At 41.0% G+C, this 21317-nt stretch overlaps 1 protein-coding gene across 8 annotated transcripts in view; it reads right to left on the minus strand.

Annotated features, from left to right (window-relative positions):
* Positions 1 to 1345: 1345 nt before the first annotated feature.
* Positions 1346 to 21317, minus strand: part of IL18RAP (interleukin 18 receptor accessory protein) — a 51803-nt gene continuing 31831 nt past the window's right edge. For all 8 annotated transcript variants that reach the window (XM_054222141.1, XM_054222170.1, XM_054222186.1 and 5 more), the window contains 10 exons: positions 15726 to 15857; positions 14337 to 14604; positions 14066 to 14240; positions 12596 to 12770; positions 10164 to 10232; positions 9783 to 9903; positions 7878 to 8032; positions 6908 to 7045; positions 2862 to 3032; positions 1346 to 2225 (listed from right to left, as the gene is read on the minus strand). In XM_054222141.1, coding sequence (XP_054078116.1) covers positions 1852 to 2225; positions 2862 to 3032; positions 6908 to 7045; positions 7878 to 8032; positions 9783 to 9903; positions 10164 to 10232; positions 12596 to 12770; positions 14066 to 14240; positions 14337 to 14604; positions 15726 to 15857 — 1778 coding nt within the window. In that variant the 3' untranslated portion in view covers positions 1346 to 1851. The remainder of the gene's footprint in view (positions 2226 to 2861; positions 3033 to 6907; positions 7046 to 7877; positions 8033 to 9782; positions 9904 to 10163; positions 10233 to 12595; positions 12771 to 14065; positions 14241 to 14336; positions 14605 to 15725; positions 15858 to 21317) is intronic.

A 21317-nucleotide genomic window follows, 5' to 3' on the forward strand; every position in this document is an offset into this window, starting at 1 on the left:
TTACGTTCTCGTTTAGAAATGTACATAACAGCACATTATAACAATAGAAAGAGGAAGGTCTGAGTCACATCACATGCCTAAAACTGGATCGTAAGTTGTCTTGTATTTGACATTTGTTTTACTCATGCCAGCAAGGCATTTACTGGACAACCACATTATCCTCCTCCAATACGACATTCACCCTTATGGAATATTTTTTTAAAAGGTCAGTCTCTCCACAAAAACTACCATGTTTAGTGTTAGGATAACAAAGCATGCAAACATAATAGTATTGATTAGAAGCTGCTAAAGCCTGTATTACATACACTAGAAGTGAGTAAATTTAATTTACTGACAAATTATTCAAATTACCAACTGATTTGGTTGTGTTGGAAAACAGTGCAGACTAGTGAGAACAGAGATGTACCCAAAACAACTAATGTTGAGGACCCCACATCCACAGTGCATGTGTTTAGGAGGGGCCAACTGGTCCCACATACTGAATGTCCCTTCATGGGTGAAGAAAATCTTCCACTTGACGTTCTGTGGAAAGGGATCCAGTATGTGCACCTGTGATGCTCTGTAGTGCAAAGCAAAAGGCAACAAGTGGTGACAACTGGGAAATCTTCAAAAGCTTATGATGATCTGAACTAAATCCCCAATGCAGGTGAAACTGCAAAATTTTCTGTGGTACAGCCAGTGACGCCATTTGATGTTCTGTTTCTACATGAGGTACTATCTTCTGCTTCTGCCCCACAGCACCATCACCAGTCGTCCCACGGAAGGCTTTGAACCCAATACAAAATTAGGTAGATAAAGCTGTTCAGCCTGCTTGCAAGGGTTGTTCTTTTTCAGTATACTGGTCCTGTTAACAGCAGTATTTCTTGAAGTCCCTTTCCAACAAGGAATCTGGCAGATGAGGTATTCAATTAGCATTATAAAACAAGGATTTGTTAACTTGAAGGCCCAACGAAGTCAACAGAACACCAGATCAGTAGCTCTCCTAGTCAGATTTTCTTAACACTAACCATTGTTATTCACTTAGCTACAGCCATACACACACAGAGGGCAAGATTCCTTGAGAGTAGGTGATATGAAACCTGGAGAGTTATGAGCCAGAGGACTTCATGGGAAAGACTTCAGAGTCCCTGGAAGTCCACTGGCTGTGACAACCAGGACTTTGACTTACAACTGCAACACACCCAACACACCCATTACAACTGCAACACACACCAACAGACCCATGAGTGACCAGCGCCAGGCAGGATCAGCAACGTACAGATGTGTCCAACTGGTAGGAATGCTTTCTTCCATTGTAGGAAGGATGGAGGTGCCTGGGATCAGCCCTGACACGGTGCTCCTTCTTTTCCCAAGCCCTTCGGCATACCCTGTTGTAGCAGTCTCCCATGGTACTTCCTTGGTTCTCCCACAGGAGGAGGTAACTAGTTTAAAGAGTTTGGATTTGTCCCACTGAACTGCGCAGGAAAATTAAACTGCAAGCTTCCTTTGGAGTTCCCTTTTTTAATATTTTTCTAGAAAACAAGTATAAAAATATTCCAGAGAAATACAGTGCAAAGAACAAAACATTCACATGTGTGTCTCAACATCACAGGAAAATAATATAATAAATATAATAAAAATAATAATAAAATAATAATTTATGAAAGATAGCTCACATTTACAGTTGTGGGCAGTGGCACTTAGTTTTACTGTGGGGCTGCAGCACCGCCACGCTGCGGTCCTTCTCACTGTTTTGGAGTGAGTGACTGATGACTGCAGTGACAATCCACAGTGGGCAGCCAACGTAGGAAAGGTCTTTTACAACCACATCACCATTCTTGAGCCTGCTGTCACCCCTCTGTGAAATTTCTGCTATCGATATACCAGGCTTAATAACCTTTGGAAAAAGCCCTTTAGGCTGCAATTTCCCAACATCTTGGTAGTTTTCACTGGCATGTAATAATGCATATATTTCCAGAACTTCTTGTTTGGAGCAGCAGAAATAGAAGGCTTCCAGGTAACGACTGGTAAAATCCGAAGAGCTTTCTTCACTACTGGAGGCAAAGTCTCTGGCTCTTGGAAAGCCTGGAACTTTATTAACACCAGCTTTATCCTTTTGTCTTCCAATGCACAGTTCACTGCTGCCTGCAGTTCAAAGATGCTTGGTCCGCTGACGTAGGCTGGGCTCAAAATAATTATTACTCGTCTGCTTTGTTTAATAGCTGTGACAACTTCATCTGTGTAAGCTGGAGAAGAAACGGCGATCATTATGGCAGTCTATAATGAACTTTTTATCGTATCAGTTCCTTTATCAACAGCTAAATCCCAGAAACAAGGAAAAACAAAAAATAGGGATACTGAGCAACCACATAACCCCTAGAAACGTGTTTGCTATCAGAGGGTACTGCAGCCATTCTTACACAGCCTGGAGAACACCACTTTCTGTTTAGGAGGTGGAGAACACAGCTGAGACCTCAACACGCTTTATTGCTATTCAAACAGAGTCCCAAGGGACACTTGTCTTTGTCCCGGGGACAGGTACTGAGGGCTTTCTAATTACTGCAGGTAGCACTGACTAAAGTTGCTCAGAAAGTAACTACTGAAACATTTGGGGTCTTCTTTTCAGGGAATGGAGTCTGCTTGAAAAGAAATTCTTGGACGAGAAGCTTTTTCTCAGACAAGTAGCTCCCAGCAACGACACTCAAATGGACGTATGCCTCAGGTGCAGGGGCCAAATATAAAGATCAAAACATGATGAGATTTGAGCAGAAACTCCAGTACCAAAATATAGCATTTACTGATCTGGTGCATATGGTTTTTTGGAAAGTGAAAAACAATTTTATAAAGAACTGAAGTTTTTCTACCATCCACAAGAACCTTACCTCCTCCTGGAAGAATATCTCTTTCAAGAATGCATAACTTGTATCCATGTTTATTTTCCAGCATATCTGGAAGAAACTCCAGGGCAAATTTTTCCTCACTAATTAAAGTAGAGTCACTTTCAGAAGAGTCGAGTTTTGCATAGGACACAAACGCATCAAATTCTTTGCCATCTAAAATAAATAAATAAGTAACACTGTATACATTAAAAAGTCTGTCTGAAGCATTCAGGTTCTTTCTTAATTCTCAGTTTATATCTATTAAGTAGGCACAACACAAACCTAAAATTGTCACCTGTTCATGAAGTACAGCCATCCAGTTACCCAAAGCCAACCCTTACTCCTCACTGTCTCGCAAATTTTGTAGACGCACATTATCAAAGCCAATAACGATGCTTCAGATGACGAGTGCAAAGAAATTTAAATCAGGCATTTTTCTGCATTTTCACAAACGTGATCCAGTTTTCACTAGTGGAAGATCTGGCCCCTTCCAGGCAAAATCCATCTTTTCTCTCATTTGCCCAAACACTGATTCCAGAAATACTCATCAATGCACAACATACTTTGAAAATATAGTGAATTTTAAAGGAAAAATTCTTAAATATTAGCTGCTTGCAAAAGATGCACTGTTTTCATACACTGTTATGTTCTAATCAGAGAGACCGATGCAAGTAGCAAAGCCTAAGTCTGATGCAAGTATCAGCTCAGACATTGAGTACTGGTCAGTTCTTGAACTTTGTTTCAGTCTCATTAAAAGACCATGTTTGTGTGGTGCAGATAAAAAAAAAAAAAAAAAAGAACTTTTCTCGGCTTTGAACCAACCTGATACCAATGAGATAAGTTAGGCCGATACTTAACTACAAGGCAAAAGCAAATCTTATCTATTCACTAAATAAAATTTGGACTACATTTGAAGGAGGAGGAAAGAAAACAAAAAGAATTGCTGGTGAAAGCAAAAGGCACAGTGGACTCAGGCCAGCTCACTGTATGTAGATGTTTGGTGCCATTTAAGGTGTCCTAAGGTTGGGACTGCCAAATTTCATATGGAAACTATTGGACACTCAAATCTTTTGGAATGGCAGGATATCCTCAGGCAACCCAAATGACATCAGACACCTATGTTCAATCATCCGAGTTATATCAGTACAGTTAATGGAAACCAGAAAGAAATTCAGCTGTTTAATGCAGGGGCCTACTGCAGGGTGCTGCTGCAGGGCAAGCTGAGAAGCTCTCAAGATTTCACCATGTTGACTACATCTTCACTGCACAGGAGCTGAGACACCTACGTCCAGCACAGACACACAAGTAATGGTGTTGAGTATCACCTCGTGCCTCAGTGTTAACCTCTTGATTTCTATCCCTAGATGTAAGATTAGGACCACAAACCCGAGCTAGAGCCACCAGGTTCCCACAGGATCTAGAAGAGCCCATGTGGATTCCAGGGAGCAAAGGAAATACACACAGAAAACTAATGACATACATGAGCTGGGGTTGAACACCAACATCCAGAACCATCACATAGCAGAAAGTATGTAATCAAAACAAAACACAGGTGTGAAGATTAGGTTTGGGGGCCAAGGATGTGATTAGATAAGACACATTACACCTCCGCTCCTCCCCTTTCTGCTCCTGGCCACACACTTCCACCACTTCCTTCTAGTGGTGCTGAAGCTCTTGTGGTAACAGAGGAAGCTGATGCACTTTGCTAGCTACCCGCTGTCTTTTACTGAGTTATTTTTCTGCCAAGTTCAGCCAACTTAGGCCCACAAGAGTGAATCACCACGAGCAAGCATGTAGGACTAGTGTGGGCATCGAAGGTGAGGCAGAGGGTCACTAGATTGGTTTAGCTGAACTTCAATTCAGCTACATCCTGAATTGAAGCTCCTTTGAAAACAGTTTTGAAATGACAATAAATTGCACTACAAGCTGGATATTCCTCATTTCACCTACAGAGGTCACTGCAATCTTATTAGACAATGACCATTAATACCTACATCACTGTTTCCTTTTATAATATTACTATTACACTAGCAAGTTAGAACTAAGCACCACTAGGATACCTTTTTTTTTCCCCCCAGAATTGTACAGAAGGACAATTACAACTTGAGGAACTCGTGGCACAAACACTGCAGATGCCCAAAGGGTAGGAGATGAAGTACCAGAGTTAAGCAAAGTGATTGCATACATGGTCTATAAATGTTAGTACCACAGCTTCCGCACTGTTTCTTTCTCCTTGTGGAGAACGGCAAAATTTTTAAGAGGTATATCTGAATTGGCTAAGGAGGAAAACCAAGGGTTAGAGAGGCACGAGAAAAAAGGTGTCCTTAACTGCTGTCTTCAACTACCAAATGAGACGGTACAGAGGTGATGGAGACAGAGCCTTCTTTGAGGCGCACAATAATAGGAGAGGAGGCAACAGACACAAGTTGCAACGAGGGAAATTCTCTTGAGATGTTAATGAAAAAGTTTGCACTTTGTTAAAGTTTGATAATGAAAAACTGGAGCACATTGCCCAGAGAGGCTGTGGATTCTCTATCCACAAGGTCCTGAGCAACCTGGTGTAGGTTGGCTCTGCTTTGAGCAGAGTGTGGGATCAGACAGCTCCCAGGGGTCCACTCCAACCTTGTGGGATTCTGCAATGCTCTAATTCTGTGCTAAGAGGGGTGGGAGAGAAAAAATAATGGAAAGGAAGAAACAGTAAAATTAAGTCATAACCGATGCTTTTCTGCTCTATGACCGAGCCTTTTCAGACCTCAGGTGACTTGATATGCATCCACATGAAGTGAGAAGGACATAATCTTGCAGGTAAAAACACATTTTATGGCCAGTCACCTTAGGTAGAAGATTATCTGGGTAGGCACAGTTTGTCTGCACACTCCATGCCCCGACACTGCAAATGGTGCTGCGTGTGTGTGATACATGAGAGTCAGGGAGCGGGACAGAGGCTGCCACCATGGAACCCAATGGCATCTTCAATGCACAAATCTTGTCAGGTCTTTCTCTGTCCTACTGACATACGGCATGAGGTCTCAGGGGACTTTCCAGAGGTTCTTAAATCAATTTGTTACCAAATAGAGGGGAAATTTTGAGTGATTTCCCAAATTGCTTTTGGCAGCTGCCTTAGGACTCACAAAAATACTTTCCAAAAGAGCAGTTAATTTTCTCATTGCATATGTATTTATAGATACCTAGATACAGTTATTTCACACTCACGTATAATCTACATACACACTTGTAAACACAAAAGCAGACTCAGACACCTGTATCTCAAGCTGCATCAAGAATTTTTAGAAAAATTTCTTTAAGCACATACTATCAGATTTCTTTCAACCCATGTAAGAAAATTCTATGTTAAGTTCTTTGAAGTAGGCACTGTCATTTCTGATATGTTTTTACACCGCCTACTACGGTGGAGGCCCGTTTTAGCTGACACGATGGGGCGATGCTACCATGGAGACTTGAAATATCAGACGCTGAGCACTCTGGTGTAAATGTCAGGATGGTCAACATATTTTTTAGAAAGGAAATATGAATATTTCCCAAATGTACACTTCTCAGTTGGTGACCTATACCATCTTATTTCTCTCCTTTATTTATTCTTCTGAGAAATTATTTGGATTCAAGTGAAAAATGCAATAGACTCTGGAGCCCTTCCCTTAGTTCTGAAGGACATTAGATTCTTATCCACAGGTTCTACTGAACACTTTGGGAGAATGAGGTTAAAATGTTGGAGATGCTTTATTATTCCCTGCAAAAGGACTGCCAAAATTCAACTTCCTATTCTAATCTTCCATGGGTAAATTAAGGACCTTGTAAAAGGCTAGCTGTGACATTTCAGTTGGTGTTAGATATTTCCTCCACACTGCCTGGCTTTTTATCCACCTAAATCCACTGAGCACCTTGATAGCTTTAACAACCTTTGTATTGGCTCAAAGGGAACAAGGTGATTAAGAGAATTTAACTAAATGTTTAATTCACACCAGATTAACCCACACGGCAAAGGGCAGTATAAAAACTAGAGAAAATTAATATTTTACAATGTCTCTTACCTCCTGCAGTTTCGTTGTGGACCAGATAACTTCGGTACATCAGCACTATTTCAATCCAGTGCTGGTAAATAAAGGCAGTGCACAAAAGCAACGCAAATAGTGTAGAAATGGCACTGCATAGTATGTATAAAAGAAACACTGTAGAAAGAAAAAGGTCTGTCATAACTCAGGCTTCCAAAATAATGCTGACACTTAGATAAAAAACCCAATTCAGAAACTGGGGTAAACTATCTCACAGTCTTCATTTTTGCCCCACTGGCAAACTTTAGGGAAGTCAGGAATTCATTTAGCTGCAAACCTGAACATAGACTTTCAGTCTACCGTTAGGGATCTTTTTTGAATGATATCTCCTTGACGGTATGAAAGGCCAATCTGTGATGGAAGGCACAGAGAAAAGGGTCTATCACTTGAGATGGAAAAGTCACATCAGAACAGACACAGCTGCACACAGTGCCCCGCTGGAGACTTCCTGTGCCACTCCAATGATGAATGTCTACTGTGAACTATGGTTCAACGGTTTAATTTCCACACTGACTGGTTTTGGCCTTTGCTTGAAAGGCTGCCACATTTATAGCAGTTATGGTAACTTTGCAGAAACATGCATGCTAAGGACTGGGGAAACAAACAGAAATGTCCTATAAAAATCAAGGAATACTATTACTTTCAGCAGCTGCTCTTCTTCAGTTTAGTAGATTGCCTATTAATGGTCAGAGATGCTATTCTCCTTTTTCTTTCTCCCAGTTACTCTCCAGCTTCCACTTGGCCCACCTGCCTGCAGTAAGTCCCCAGATAACCCCGTCCTTCTGAGTAGTCCTCAGAATAATGTGACTTTCTAGACATCTGACAAATCAAACTTTTCCCATCCAGTGTCAAGGGACTTCTGCAGCCGGCTAAAAAACCAGTGTCAATGGGGAATGAATTTGTAGCAGTGAGTGAATCAAAACGTGGCTTCAAGAGCAAATAGTTTTACCTCTCTGCTTTCTTTTCAGCTGGATCACAGCAGTGGCATTCCCCACCAAATTCTTAGCAAAGCACGTGAAGTTGCTTCTGAGGTCCCTTTCAGTAACTTCTTTCAGTTTTGCAACATGAAGAACTGTGTGCCCCTTTAAACCTTTTGGATAAACACTAAAGAGAAAAAAATACGTATTTGCATGATACCTTTGTTGCTCGTTCACACAATCCTCAAATGTCTTAAATACAGCAACAGAGGAGCTTGCAACTTCTTAAGATTCAGCTTGAACTTTTAACAGCGATGCAATATTCTGGTTTGGAACTTCCATTTGTTTTTTACATTGTAAGAAAATACTAACGTCAAAGGTCTGCAGGCTGAAAGGTCTGTTCTTAATTCATCAACTCAGCAAAATACTTAAGCACTTGCCTAGTTATAAATATTTAGCCCTTGCTGACTGCTATAAGATTACTTGTGTTTTTTGAAGATGTAAAAAAATCCCCCAGAGGAAATGCAGGGAAATGAAACTTGAAAAAGGAGCCAAAAGGAGAGAAAACGAGCTGGGCAAAAAGACTGAGCAGCACGGCCTCTTGCACAGGGGTAAAAAGCCCAAGGGTAGGACAGGCAAACAGAATAAGACAGATATAAGGGACGGAAGTCTAGGAAATGAAGAGGTAACAAAGGAATCACTCTGGGGCTGAGTGAGGGTTGTGGAGAGCAGACCTGTGTCTGCAACCACTGGAGAACACCCAGGGTTTATGGGTCTCAGTGTTCCTCTTTGAAAGCCACAAGTACAGGCGTCTCTGAGTGCTCCCAAAGGCGCGCCATATCGTGCCACAATATGACAGTCTAACGTGGCTCTACCGTTGCTAATTCAAGACACACAGGCATGAGCACTGGTAAGGATTCAACCTGTACTGAAAGTCTGCTGTGAATGTTTTATTCATTTGGGTTTTTAAAAAATAAACAAACAGAAATTGTATGCACGCAAAAAGCCAAAAATTTGGTAAGAAGAAGGACATTACAAAGCTAAACATTCAGAAGTTAGGAAAAGACAATTTCCAATCTACCTCATGAGTGAGTGTGTGTGCCCACGTGCATGTGTGCGTGTGGTACCATCACTTGTTATTTTTTTCCCATATGACTTGTATTAGGAACTTGACTCTAGCAGTGACAGCAGGGCTTTTGCTTCCCGCAGCGTACAGAAAATTTTTCCCATAAAGACGACTCTGGGCTGTGTAGTGAAAGACAACTTGCCTGTGTTGCCTCCACTATGTCTCTTGCCCAAGTTGGAACTGCATAAGAGAAAGAGGCAGAGAAGTACAGGAAGGAAAGGGAAGCGTGGTGACTATTTAGGTTATCCCCAAGTCACAGGAAATCTTTCCCCCACACGCTGCTTCTCTGCAGGGTCTGCTTAATTCTTGCCAGGGAAGATTCCTGAAATTCAGTGTCCTGAAATTCAGTGCTGCAAGTCCTCAGACTGACTCAATAAACACACCCCAACATCTGAAGCACATCTGTCAATGTCCACAGCACTGTTTTACTGATCTGGTTTATTCCTCACTCGGAGACAGAGCTTCCGAAGACAGATTGTGTGAGTTGGCACAACAGAGGGAACACTTGAAAACAGCCGATGCAGGCCCAGGCAACCGAGCACCATTCACGTTGAAGCTGTCCATGAGCTAAAGCTTTAGGAGGAAGAGTTAAGATTGTGTAGAAGGTTTTTCTTGACTTTATGGCCATCAATATGTGCTTCTGTATGTGAGGGGTACATGCCTGTCACGTGCTTATGGACACGCACATTAATACATTGAAGAACAGAGCCTTCTGAGTTTCTGTCAGTAAAATGTATTCAGTAAAGCTGTTGTAGAAGGATTTTTCAGTGGATGACTGTAGTAGTAATCAGACTACTGGGTTTTTTCTTACCTTGTTTCCTGAATCAAATTCTCATTTATATTTTCTTTGTTGTTTCTTCTCCATGTCACCGTCACCTGAGAAACTCTTTCAAACCCAAACTGTACACAGCATTTCAATTCAAGTGGCTTTCCTGGAACAAATTAGCACACAAAAACCATGTGTATAGCTCACCAGAACATTTTTCTCTTAAATAGCCTGCAATCTGCATAACACATGATGCTTCCTTTAATACCTACAAAGATATATATCAAGAAAAAAATCCTATATTTTAAATAAAATTCTCATGCTCCTAGAGAGCAAAGCTGTTTTGCCTTATCAAGATCTATCATTATCTAGCAATACCTCATTTAAACATTTTCTCTGGCTTTCAGATGAGGAATCAAAACTTACCAAGCTCTGCTTCGAGGATCACCACACCATTGGGATACAAGACGTTTGGTGGATGGATAGTGTTTTTTGCTGCAATTAACAGGAATGCTGTTAATAACTATAATGCTATCATCAGTGCAGAAGACCAGAGAAAATAGCTTACACAAAAAAGAAAATTTTTCTTTTTCAAATTTTAGGTGGAATGTAGACCCCTAAGTCCAAGAGGATGATTTACAATTGTTGATGTGTCTGAGAGTGCACAGATAAGGGAGTTTTGACCACAAAACTTATGTTGCTACTTAAAGACCTGCTATCCCTGTGACTCTGAGGCATTGTCATCACACATGATCTGAGGAGCTCAGTGTCTATCCTGCACTTAAGGTTATTTAGGATGCAAAAATTAGGGACACCCCCTGCAAATTCTCATAGCAGTTCCATGCCAGGCCTCATTCCATGCCCAGTAAGCATAGACACAGCACATACACCTCATTCACCTTAAATACACAATACAGGTACTTGCATTAAAACAAACTTTTCTTTTCTTTTTTTTTTTTTTTTTTTTCAAAACAAGGGCTGCCAAAGGGCACAGATAATGGCACCCAAAGTTTGTACAATCTAGTAAGCAATTACCCAGGCTCCAGAAAAACAGCCTGAAGGGGCTAAAACCCACAGCTCTGATATTCTAGGAAAGTCCCATACCACAGGAAATGGTGCCACACATCACTTTTTTCTTTTTTTTTTAAATGAAGCCACAGCAGAGGAATGTATGCAAGATGCAGGGGGAGTGTACATGTACATGGCATCTTTCAAGTGTTTTTCTGACGACTGTGCTGTAAAGTGAGGGAAAAGAACTGAGACGCACAGTGCGTTAACTCAGCTTCAGCCAGATCAGAACAAGAGCAGAGCTAGTCCATGCCTGCTTGGAAAATACTGTGGGAATATAGCCGGAGAGAAGAGTGAAAGAGCACCAGACATTGTAACCCAGCACGTAGAGGTCTCAAAAGCTGGTGAGACATGGGATCCAGGCCCTGTCCTGATGGTGTGTATATATTTTTCCCGTGACTTCTTAGTACTAAATGCATCAAACATCTGCAAAAAAGGGACCAGCTATTTCAGAGGAGTGCCGTCCTTACTAGACCATGGAATTTCAGAGTAGTGCTGTCCTCACTAGAGCATAGAACAAGTTTGCCTCACCTGACACCTTTCACTCCCTTGAATCTTGTCCTCCCTTCCACAGAGTGGCCCACTTTCCACCAGGATGCTGAGAATAGGTCCTGTGCTACTGTCATATAGAAACAGCTGCACTGGGTCCACCAAGCACAGCATATAGAATAGCTGTAGCTATGCTCTCCTCTGGGACCTGTGACTGACTGGAGTAACTGGAGTGTCTGACGAGAGTGTTTTACAGCGCTCAATCACAGATATCTGGAGGAAAGCATAACCACATCTGTCTGCTAGCAAACTAAACAGAGTCTCCCTTGTTCATCACCCTGAGCTGGTAGCATGCTCAGGGTGATGAGCCTTGTGCAAGGGAGCATCAGGATGATGCTCCCTTGCACAGTGTTAACCTGGTCCAACAGCACTCTACCTGGCAATACCCAGGCTTTGCCTGAAGGGCAGCAGAGGACAGTAAATATTACGGAAAAAGTCACCATGATTTGAAGGAGACTATAAGGCCATGCCATACCACTGTGCCATAGAGTTCTGGCCAGCTTTATTTAGTAATTCATACAAAGTCTATAAGAACAGGTCATGCAGGCAGTGATGCTTTCCCCCAAACAGCACATGCAACGACAAACGGCTTGTTTGCTAGTTAGATTGCTCACAGGTCTCACATTTCCTCTGCTGTTAGAGTTATGTGGAAGACGGGCAACTATCCCACCAACATCACCTTCCTTATCATCGTCAAGTGAAAAAAATGAAGGTCTCATTCATGCCACAAAGCACGAGTTATCATCTTACTCCTACTTTCACATAAGACTCTGCTTCAGGGACAAAGGTAGGAACAAGATGCAGTGCTTTGGTCCACATTTCCCATGCAGGATTAGCACTCATTCCCCCTAGCATGTGAATATCTTCCTAACACGCCCCATACAGTACATGGAGGACATTAGCACCAGTTGGAGTTTCATGAATTCTACTCCCAGATCAAGAGATCTAAATCCTTTATAGATTTGATACCCGCTGTTAGGAACTACAACAAATCCAAAGCAGAATTAGATCTTGAAAATGATGGTATTGCATGCTACATATTACTGAACATTGAAGGTTCCAGTCAGTGTCCCAAGATGTCCTCATAATACCTGGAAGAGGATTTTAATGATGATGTTGCTAATTCAGTTTATGGGTTTTTCAGAACAAGACCCTGCGCAAAGGACATAAATGGGGTAGGAAAGAATAGAGAAAACGTACTTAACTTCAGGTACTTTAGTCTGAATTATTATATTACTCACCAATGACTTCTATTGTTACTGCTGTTCTCATTGTCCAATTGATATTGTTGTCATATAGAGTGTAATCACACACATACATTCCAGCATCGTTATCATAGGTTGGATTCAAGTAGATTTTATTATGCTTAAGCTTTAGGCTTTGTCTGCTTTTACTGTGTTTTATCTGACGACCATCCTAATGAAAAGAAAAGTGTATCAAGGAATTAGAAGTCCTTTTTTTGTTGTTGTTCCTGTTATTAAAACGTATTCTAAAATATTTGGATACGATTACCATGGCAGTAGGGCTAAGCCAAACTCTTTCCACTGAACCCCAAAAAAAGATTTATTAACATTCTGAGGACATTTGTCAGTTATATTAAAAAACTGTCGTTTATTACATGTGAATACCATTGTCTTTTTAAAAAAAATATTTAAAATTTGTGGTTGCTGAGAGAAATGTGAAATCATGAACCTAATCTAAGTTAAACTCCTATTACTAAAGAGCAACAAAACGGATCACTTTTTTGATGGACCGGGTATTTTTTTTTTTAAATAAATGATTTTCAAAACATTTTAATGTCCTTTCATGAGAAATAAATCATGGTTTTGGATTTTCTGAGATTGACAACACTGTCACTACTTTTAAAAGGATGAAAACTGACTATTTTTTGAAAAGCACTCCTATTTTTCAGCTTAGTGTATTCTCTAAGACCACTAGGAATTTTTCTTAAATCAAATTCCTGAAAAAAATCCACTGATACAAAATGGAAAGAATCTCCTTAAATTCAGTGTTTTTCAGATCAAGATGTAGGTAAAGATATACCTCATTTAAAGTTTGAAAGTAAATGAAGAGTAACTTTGACTAGATCATAATTCCACTTCATAGAATCAATAACGTAAATAATACCAGGTACACAATTGAAATTTCAGTCATTTTCATTTGCTCATTTAGACGGTATATTACAATCCTTACAAACGCAATAGGAATAAATATTAGCTTGCAAGTATTTTAGTGGTCATTTGAAGAAGAGTAAATCAATAATGTTTCATTAAAAACAGGAGTCTTGGAAAGAACAATGCGAAACATTAATCTTAGAAGAATTTTGTTTTTAACAAAGGCACTTTTTCTTTGGTATGTTTGATATTTTTGGAATTTAAAATGTCAAAACAAAATGTAAAATTTTAAATTCCAATCATATATCAGTTTTGTAAAGAACTGGTTTTGATTCTCAATTGCTTCAATTTCATAGGTGAAGAGAAAGCATTTATAGGCCTCTCTTTCATGGAATAATATTTTGGGTGTGGCAAATTTCTTCAAAACTCTTACAGACTTGATATATATCAATTCAAGTTTCTGCTTTTGTGTTGAATTTCTCAGGCTGTATTGTCTGCTAAAGAAGATTTCAAGAACCTATAGTACATGAGCATTAACTAGACCTAAAGCTATACCTCCACTGAGTTTTTTTGAATGCTCAAGAAAGTGACTTTTACCTTGTACCATTTTACATCTGGCTTTTTTATATGGTTGTAGCATTTTGTCCCAGGACAAGTTATTGAATTTCCAATGCCAGCAAGAAGGGGTAGTGTATTTGTGTCATAACCTGAACATTTTGCTGCCTCCTTTGTTTGAACCTCCAAAACAATTTTGAGACATGGAATTTTTTCCCTGAGTGATGCAGGAAAAAAAAAAAAGATAAACATTTAATACACAAAACAAAACAATTCTTGTATAGAAACATAAGCCTTTTTCTCCATCACATACCGTATCACACAGATGTACACTCCAGAAGCACTGTCCCTTACTGGTTTAAACCAAAGTGCATCCCCTCGGAAAGCAGGATTAGAGCTTTCCTTGACAGGCTTCAGTGGCTCGTTATCTTTCTGACGCCAGAACCATTTCACCTCATGTTGTTTTAGAAGTGTGTTGTTATAAATGTGCGTAACATCTTTATCTGGTAAAGCGCATTGTAAAACAAACTCCTCATCACTAATTGCACGATACGATATTTGAGGTTGAACACGGGAACATCCTGAAAAGCAGGACAATAAGATATCAGTACCACCTGAAAGAACACACAGTCATCATGTTTAAAAAAAAATAATTCGGAATACTAAAAAAACACAACTTTACCTTTCTTTGTGTTAAATAATGTTTTATGCGACCAGATGCTAGGATAATAGAGAGTTGATTTCCTTAAACATGGAATTTGCCAATGTTCTCAAAAGTTTTTTCAAAGGTTTCCAAAGGCTTATTAGGCCTTTTTCAAAAGCCCAATGTGAAAATAACTTGATTGCTAGTGAACGGAGATTTTCACATGTGTGTTAACCTGTTAACCTCAACTCTGCAGAAGAGCAGAGGTAGCCCTTCTAGCTCTCCTTGTATTAACGGAGAAGGGATTGGCATAAACCTGAAGAAGCAGAGCCTGCCCACCACACTCCCTCTTTAGGCTAAGATTGGCAAGCGCTATCATCTCACTGCTTTCAAACACTTCTGCTCTTATGTTTCAGCTACTGTCACTAAAATTAGACAAATTTTGGGACTCTGAAGGCTGTGGTCACCAATTCTAACCCCAATTCTCTAAAGGCTGACTGACCTTGCTGCATAACCCCTCCTGCCCGTCAGGATGTGGTAACCCGTGAAAGCACGGCAGGATTTCACTTCAGCAGAAGGGAGGGCATGAAATCTTCGGTTCCTCGCCTGCCCACCTGGGAGATTCTTCGCAGTTTCAGTTTCTCTCTGTGAACTGAATTGGATCAAGCTCCTCCAGACAGATTGTGTGGGTGGAAGACTTTGATATATTGGTCTCACCCTGCCTTTCTCTTCTTTCTCCCCCCTGACAGGCTTGGACCAGCTGCTGGAGACTTCAAGGAGTCGCAGAAGAAATTCATTTGCCACATTCGGTTCTCAGAAATTCTCCTTTACATTTGCCCTTTTCTTTTCATTAGGGAACTGAATTTTGAATCATATTTAGGATAAACTGTATTACAAATACTGAAAAAGCTTGCAGAAAGTCTAGAAACAGCTGTTTGCCTAAGACAAGCATGAACAGGTGCAAGAAAAACTCATAAAGGCATGGCAAAATGCAGACCCACTTTTCTTAGCTGTCAGAAAGCACCACAAACACCAAAACTCACCAAAGCAGACTCTTACCTGGCAAGGTAATCTCTCTAACTTCTGCCCCACTGACAAACAATGCTAGGATCCAGCACAAAGCAAGCATGATTTTCTTTATCAATTTTGGTTGATTTTCTGAGACATTTTCTCGAAGAATCATCTTGCTCTCTGTAAAAGAGGAAAATGGATTTTTTTTTTGTAAATAGTACTCTAGTAAGATAGTTAGGCAATTACATATTTCATTATGTAGCTCTATAAAACTTAGCAGACAGAATTTCCCAAATATCGTGGGTTTTTTAAAATGGAATTTGCAGCACTGTTCGTACTCATACTGTTTTACACGAATGCAGGAGAGATGATATTCAAGAATGTGCAACAGTTTCTTTAAATACGTCTTGCATAGAGTTGCTTACAGATGGATTTCTAAGTTACACCTGTAACAATGCAGAACTCCACAGCTGGAGTGGAAAAACAGGTCTTTCAGCAGCTATTGCTGTTAGAAGGGGAACTTGTCCTCTAAGATGAGTGATAAGATACCAAATAATAAAATCAACAACTATCAGCAACAGACTGAGAAAGGCATAACTGGCACCAAAATCCATGGAGCTCTGCTGTATCTTGAAGGCCAACATGCCCAGAGTATGTAAACAGGATTCTTTTGGGATTAAACCAAACCTGAAGGTGTGCTCCGGCTGTAAATGGCATTGAGTCCATGGGGCTGGAGTAGAACTATGCAGAAGTAAAACCCTCAAAGCATGTACTGTGTGGACACTGGGTCTTTGCTTGTAACTCTTTTCCCCCAAGACACATGCTCCTACTGGGCTTTGTTACCAGCTAAAGTGGACATACCTTAAGATGTCTGTTAGGGTCAGCAGAGCAACCTAAAAAGCACTTCTTCTCCTTCACGACTGCATGTGCAGCACCAGGCCTCACTTCTGCACCATGCACTGCTTGAATGACCCCAGCAGAGACCTGTTGAACAGGGTCTGATCCATCCCATCCTAAGGTATGAGCTCTGTGGTGCGCCATCTGTCCTTTCAGACCAGGAACACCCAGGGGATTTGGGAGCAGGTCCAAAAATACTCGGCTTCACCCAGACGCCCATATTACAGCATCCTGTCCAAGGTGAAACCCTGGATGGTTTCATCCACCCTGTTGGATGAAGTGTTTTGCCTCCCCTACTAAGAGGTTTGATGTGTGTCCCACAGCCTTCTCAGCCACAGGGCTGGAGGGAAGGCAGGCTGTCAAGCAAGCATATTCAAAAGCCATGACTTAATTTGGGTATTTCGTAAAAACATATCCAACGCCTGTGAATGACACGTCTGTAATGCCTGATTCAGGATCTCAGTGAGTAAAGGCTATGTGTTTTGCTGATGTTCACATTGTGCAACTGAGACCTCAAGGAGCTTTTTTTCTTTGCTTATTTGGCCACAGAGTGACTCTGCGTTTGCACAGCTGCCAGAGAGGCACTGAGTCAGCCCAAGGGAAAAAAGAAAAGGTCAGGCAAAGGCTAGTCCCTTGTCTGTTGGCACCTCATGCAAATCAGACACGACTCATGCGGGCAGGCAGCAAAAGAGCACCCAGTGCACACTGAGCTAGCAAGAGAGGTGAAGAGAACTCCCACTCTGCACTTTTTCAGGCAGCTATTATGCGTAGAGAGGAGCACTTTAGTCACCGTTCTCTTCAGCATGTCTCTATTCCTTGCAAGTTAATGGAATGATCTATTTTTACACTCAGAGGTCACATGGAGTAGGTTAACTCATCTGTGTTAACCCATCCTGGTGCTTTGTTAAACATTGGGTGCTGCCAACTGTCATTGCCCCATATGGCTTTTAAAACCATCCTGAAACTCCACGCCAATATGTATGTCTGAATAAAGAGACAGTTTCCTACCAGCACTGGGCAAAAACCCTCCTAAACTTTAAGAAGACTGTCATGTCCACTGCAAAAGGATCAATGGATCCTCACTCTTGAATGTGGGTTTATGACATTCCTAAAGACCTCTCTCAAGGCATTCATTAGGGCTGCATCTCTAGCCCTATTAATACTGTATAAAACAACGGATGGTGTTTTGAGTTATGTCACACAACGGCCCACATGGCAAAGGCTTACTGCTGCCAGTAGCAAGCACGACCCAAGGGTCTAGTTCGTGATTCAGCGCTGCAGTCCCTTGAGCAGGTGAGCTGATGTAATGGGTCACTGTTGTCAAAAGGAGAAGGTCTCATCTACTTCTCCATCCTCCACATGCCCCTCTCCCTTGATCCCAGACAAATGTCCAGCCCCTCTCCTGTGACAGCTCTGGTCCTTTCTGGTGACTTATTCAAACTGTTAAGCCATCAGAAACTACTTGAGGAGGACTTGACCTGGCACAAGATAAGCAATGGAAGCATTTACTTCCCAGCTGCCCATTTTTCTGTAATCGGGGACACGCAGGCGACGTAGCGAAACCACATCAAGTGGCCACTCACAAAGCATTTAATAATGCCACTGAGGTATAATCTCTGCTCTCCAGTTTACTGCCATGCTAACAACTCCCTCTTCAAGCTCAAAAGGTCACCACGAATGGGTAAGAAGTGTGAAAGGGAGGGTTAACTAATAAGTGTTATAGCTTTGGTTAGCAATCTGTTTAATTTTCTGTTGTCTTTTGCTAGCCATGGGAAAATACACCACTGTCACTTTATTTTATTTTATTTTTGCTAACTGGTAACACTTTTATTAGAGAACCTCAGAAACTTTGCATTTTTATAGTGCTTAAAAAGTACCGTAGTGTGCGAAATTAAGAAGCTTTGTCTTGCAAGTGTGCTTGACAGGAAAAGAGAAATTCACAGCAGAAGCAAACAGCAATTACCAAACGAGAGGAGTACCTGAAACGGGATAAACTTAAACTGAGCATTTGGGCGTATTTGCAGTGCAAGTGGACTCAAGGTGATTCAGTGATTCAATATATTCAGTGACTGATTTTATCTTGGTCAGTATCTGCCAGAAAAAGAAAGCACTCTACTCTGGGCAATGTATTATCGATAGTTTTTCTGCCTTCTCCTGCCGTGTACACACCCATATTATCATATCCTTAGTCTAGGGATTTAGGATGCCATTTAATTGGAAAGTAACTAACTTATCTACAGAGGAAACTAATGTGGTCTTAACATAATTTCCTGTGGTAAAAAAACGTAAGAGAGAAGAATAAAAACTCTGTTATTTTGCCTATGTTTCAACTCCTAAAAGACTCTCACAAGAAAACCATAAATCTCTATTTCATAGCAGTTTGTATGTATTTACGTAAAATATAAGCAAAAGAAATCAAAGTCAATTTCTTGAGGGCTGCACCAAGTTTCATGATATCTTTGAAGCCAAGTAGAGTGGCATGCTGCAATCTTATAATCTACTATTCTGATTCTGATGAAAATCACTTCAGCGTCAGAGCTATCAACTCCTCTGTCTTGTACATCAATGGAAAGAGAAAAATAATCTGATTCTAGGAGTAAGATTAGTAATAATCATGCAGGAGAAGAAAAAAAGCTTGACCGTACCTATAAACCAAAAATAAATAATCTAATGAAGCTACTTATTAAGACACTACTGTTTTGTCTGACCAAGCAATTAAAAACTATTTACTTTAAAATGCAGATTCAAAGACAATAAAACCAACTCACCTGTCAAGCAGATGGGCTAGGGAGGGCTAAAATCTGAAGCTAAAAGCTATAATTAAAAAAAACAAAATTATCTGAAAATCTTACCTGCACGTCCTACACTACATGATAAGAATTGTGGTTAGTTCTAGCTGTGCACTGTGTTGAGTCTGTTTCCTTTACAGGAATTTCCTCTACCTCACTGTCATCATCCCTTCCTTTCTCAGTTTAGTTGCATTCGGTTCAAAATTTCCGGGTCATTTTCTTGTAAAAAGAGCAGGGGAAAAACTTTACCCCTAGTAATACCCCTAGTAACAGATTAAAGCCTTTTGCGTTCTGAAATCTCCTACTTGCATTGGGTGTAAAAAATGCGTTGGACTTTTTAGTTTGCTTCATTTAAGAGGAGGAAGGGTAAAAGTTTATTTCTTTTTTGCCCACATGCTGCTACTAGATGGTTCAAAAAAGTGTGTAATACCTGCAATCTACAAGAGAACCACACTTTTGCCCAATAATGAATAATGTTTAGTATAAGAGCTGAGCTCTCCTTACTTTTATTCTCCTCAGCTACCTTCCACACCCACTGCAAATGGGCGCAATAAGGGGGCTGTGACGCACTATTGCTTTCTGTCTGTGTTCTCCCAGTTAAGCCTTGTTGGTTACCCAAACACAGCTTTGGCAGAAAGAGAAAAGAGAAGCCCTGATGAATCCGAGCTGTGACTTTGCCCTTGGACCTGCAAGTCAGGCAGAGCACGACAGCATATACAGTCCCACACGGTCCAGTCCCTCTGCCAGCCTTCCTGTATGGATGTGAAACCCATAAAAGACAGGCTGCACAGTGACTCAAACTACATAAAAGCATCTGAGAACACCTTGTCATCAATTCTGACCTCAGTTTTTCCTATTTCAATAGAGGTTATGTAAATATATAGGTCCAGCAGTTTGCACCAGAGTTATCTCAAGAACAGTAGGACGTGCTGCTTCTTTTTTGGTGTGAAGTTCACTCTCTTTACATTGAGTCAATTACTCTATTTCCACAAGAAGAAGATAAAAAAGGCTTTTTGCTGAATAACAGGGGATTTCAATGCTGCCTCTGTTTATATACACATTCCTTGTGGCAATGTCCAGTATTAATGCTTGATTCTGTTGGGTTCTGAGCATTTGGAGATACAGGATTTGTATTCTCAAGTTCCACCATGTGTTCAGCTCTCTGCTCTTTCCAGAAGAGAGTTAGAGCAGATCTTAGAAATACAACAGAAGCACCAGTCCCATAGAGGTTTGAAAGCCACGCTGCCAGAAGGCTGAGTGGTGCGTCACACCGGTTAACACACTGGGTAAAAGTCTTGGCAAATAGAACCAAATGCATGGCTGAGCCTCTGCTCCATTTCATCCCTTCCTGTTTTGTAAAAGTAATGTAGATGCCAAAAAAGCAGCCTCACACACCTGTACTTTGCAGGTTCATATTTATCCTTTGCTGCTAGAGCAAGTTTGTGGAGGAGAGGGCAAAGGATCGCTCCAGAACACCCTTCCTGCTTCCTCTCTCTCCCCTCCCTGTCCTCCCTCTCGCTCGCTCACCCTCCCACTCACACATTTAGCATATTCGATGCTATAACTCCAGGAAGTTGTGCCTCCCCACCCCTGTGGAAAGTCAAGGTGGGAGTCTATCTCTTACCTTGTCCGTCTCACTTTTGCTCAAGCATTTTGCCAGCCAAGAAGCAGGGGAGGAAGTGCACCACCTCTGTGTGTACACAGAGTAGTCTTACAGTGCTGGGAGGATTATGTTTTTTAGTATTCTGGTACTATTCTGGCTTGACACATTTATGCATCACCTCCTTCTCTGCCCACCTATGGTTAACGCCGACTGGGTAAGAAATTCTCCGCTTCAATTATCTTCTACACTGAGTCAGTGGTGTTGGTTATGGTGTGACAGGAGGTGTCTGAACAACATCTAAACATGACCTTCTGTCCATTTTGTACCAGGTTATACAGTCAGTGAAATGAC

The sequence above is a fragment of the Rissa tridactyla genome, chromosome 1, assembly GCF_028500815.1.
Source record: "Rissa tridactyla isolate bRisTri1 chromosome 1, bRisTri1.patW.cur.20221130, whole genome shotgun sequence".
Classification (NCBI taxonomy): Eukaryota; Metazoa; Chordata; class Aves; order Charadriiformes; family Laridae; genus Rissa; species Rissa tridactyla.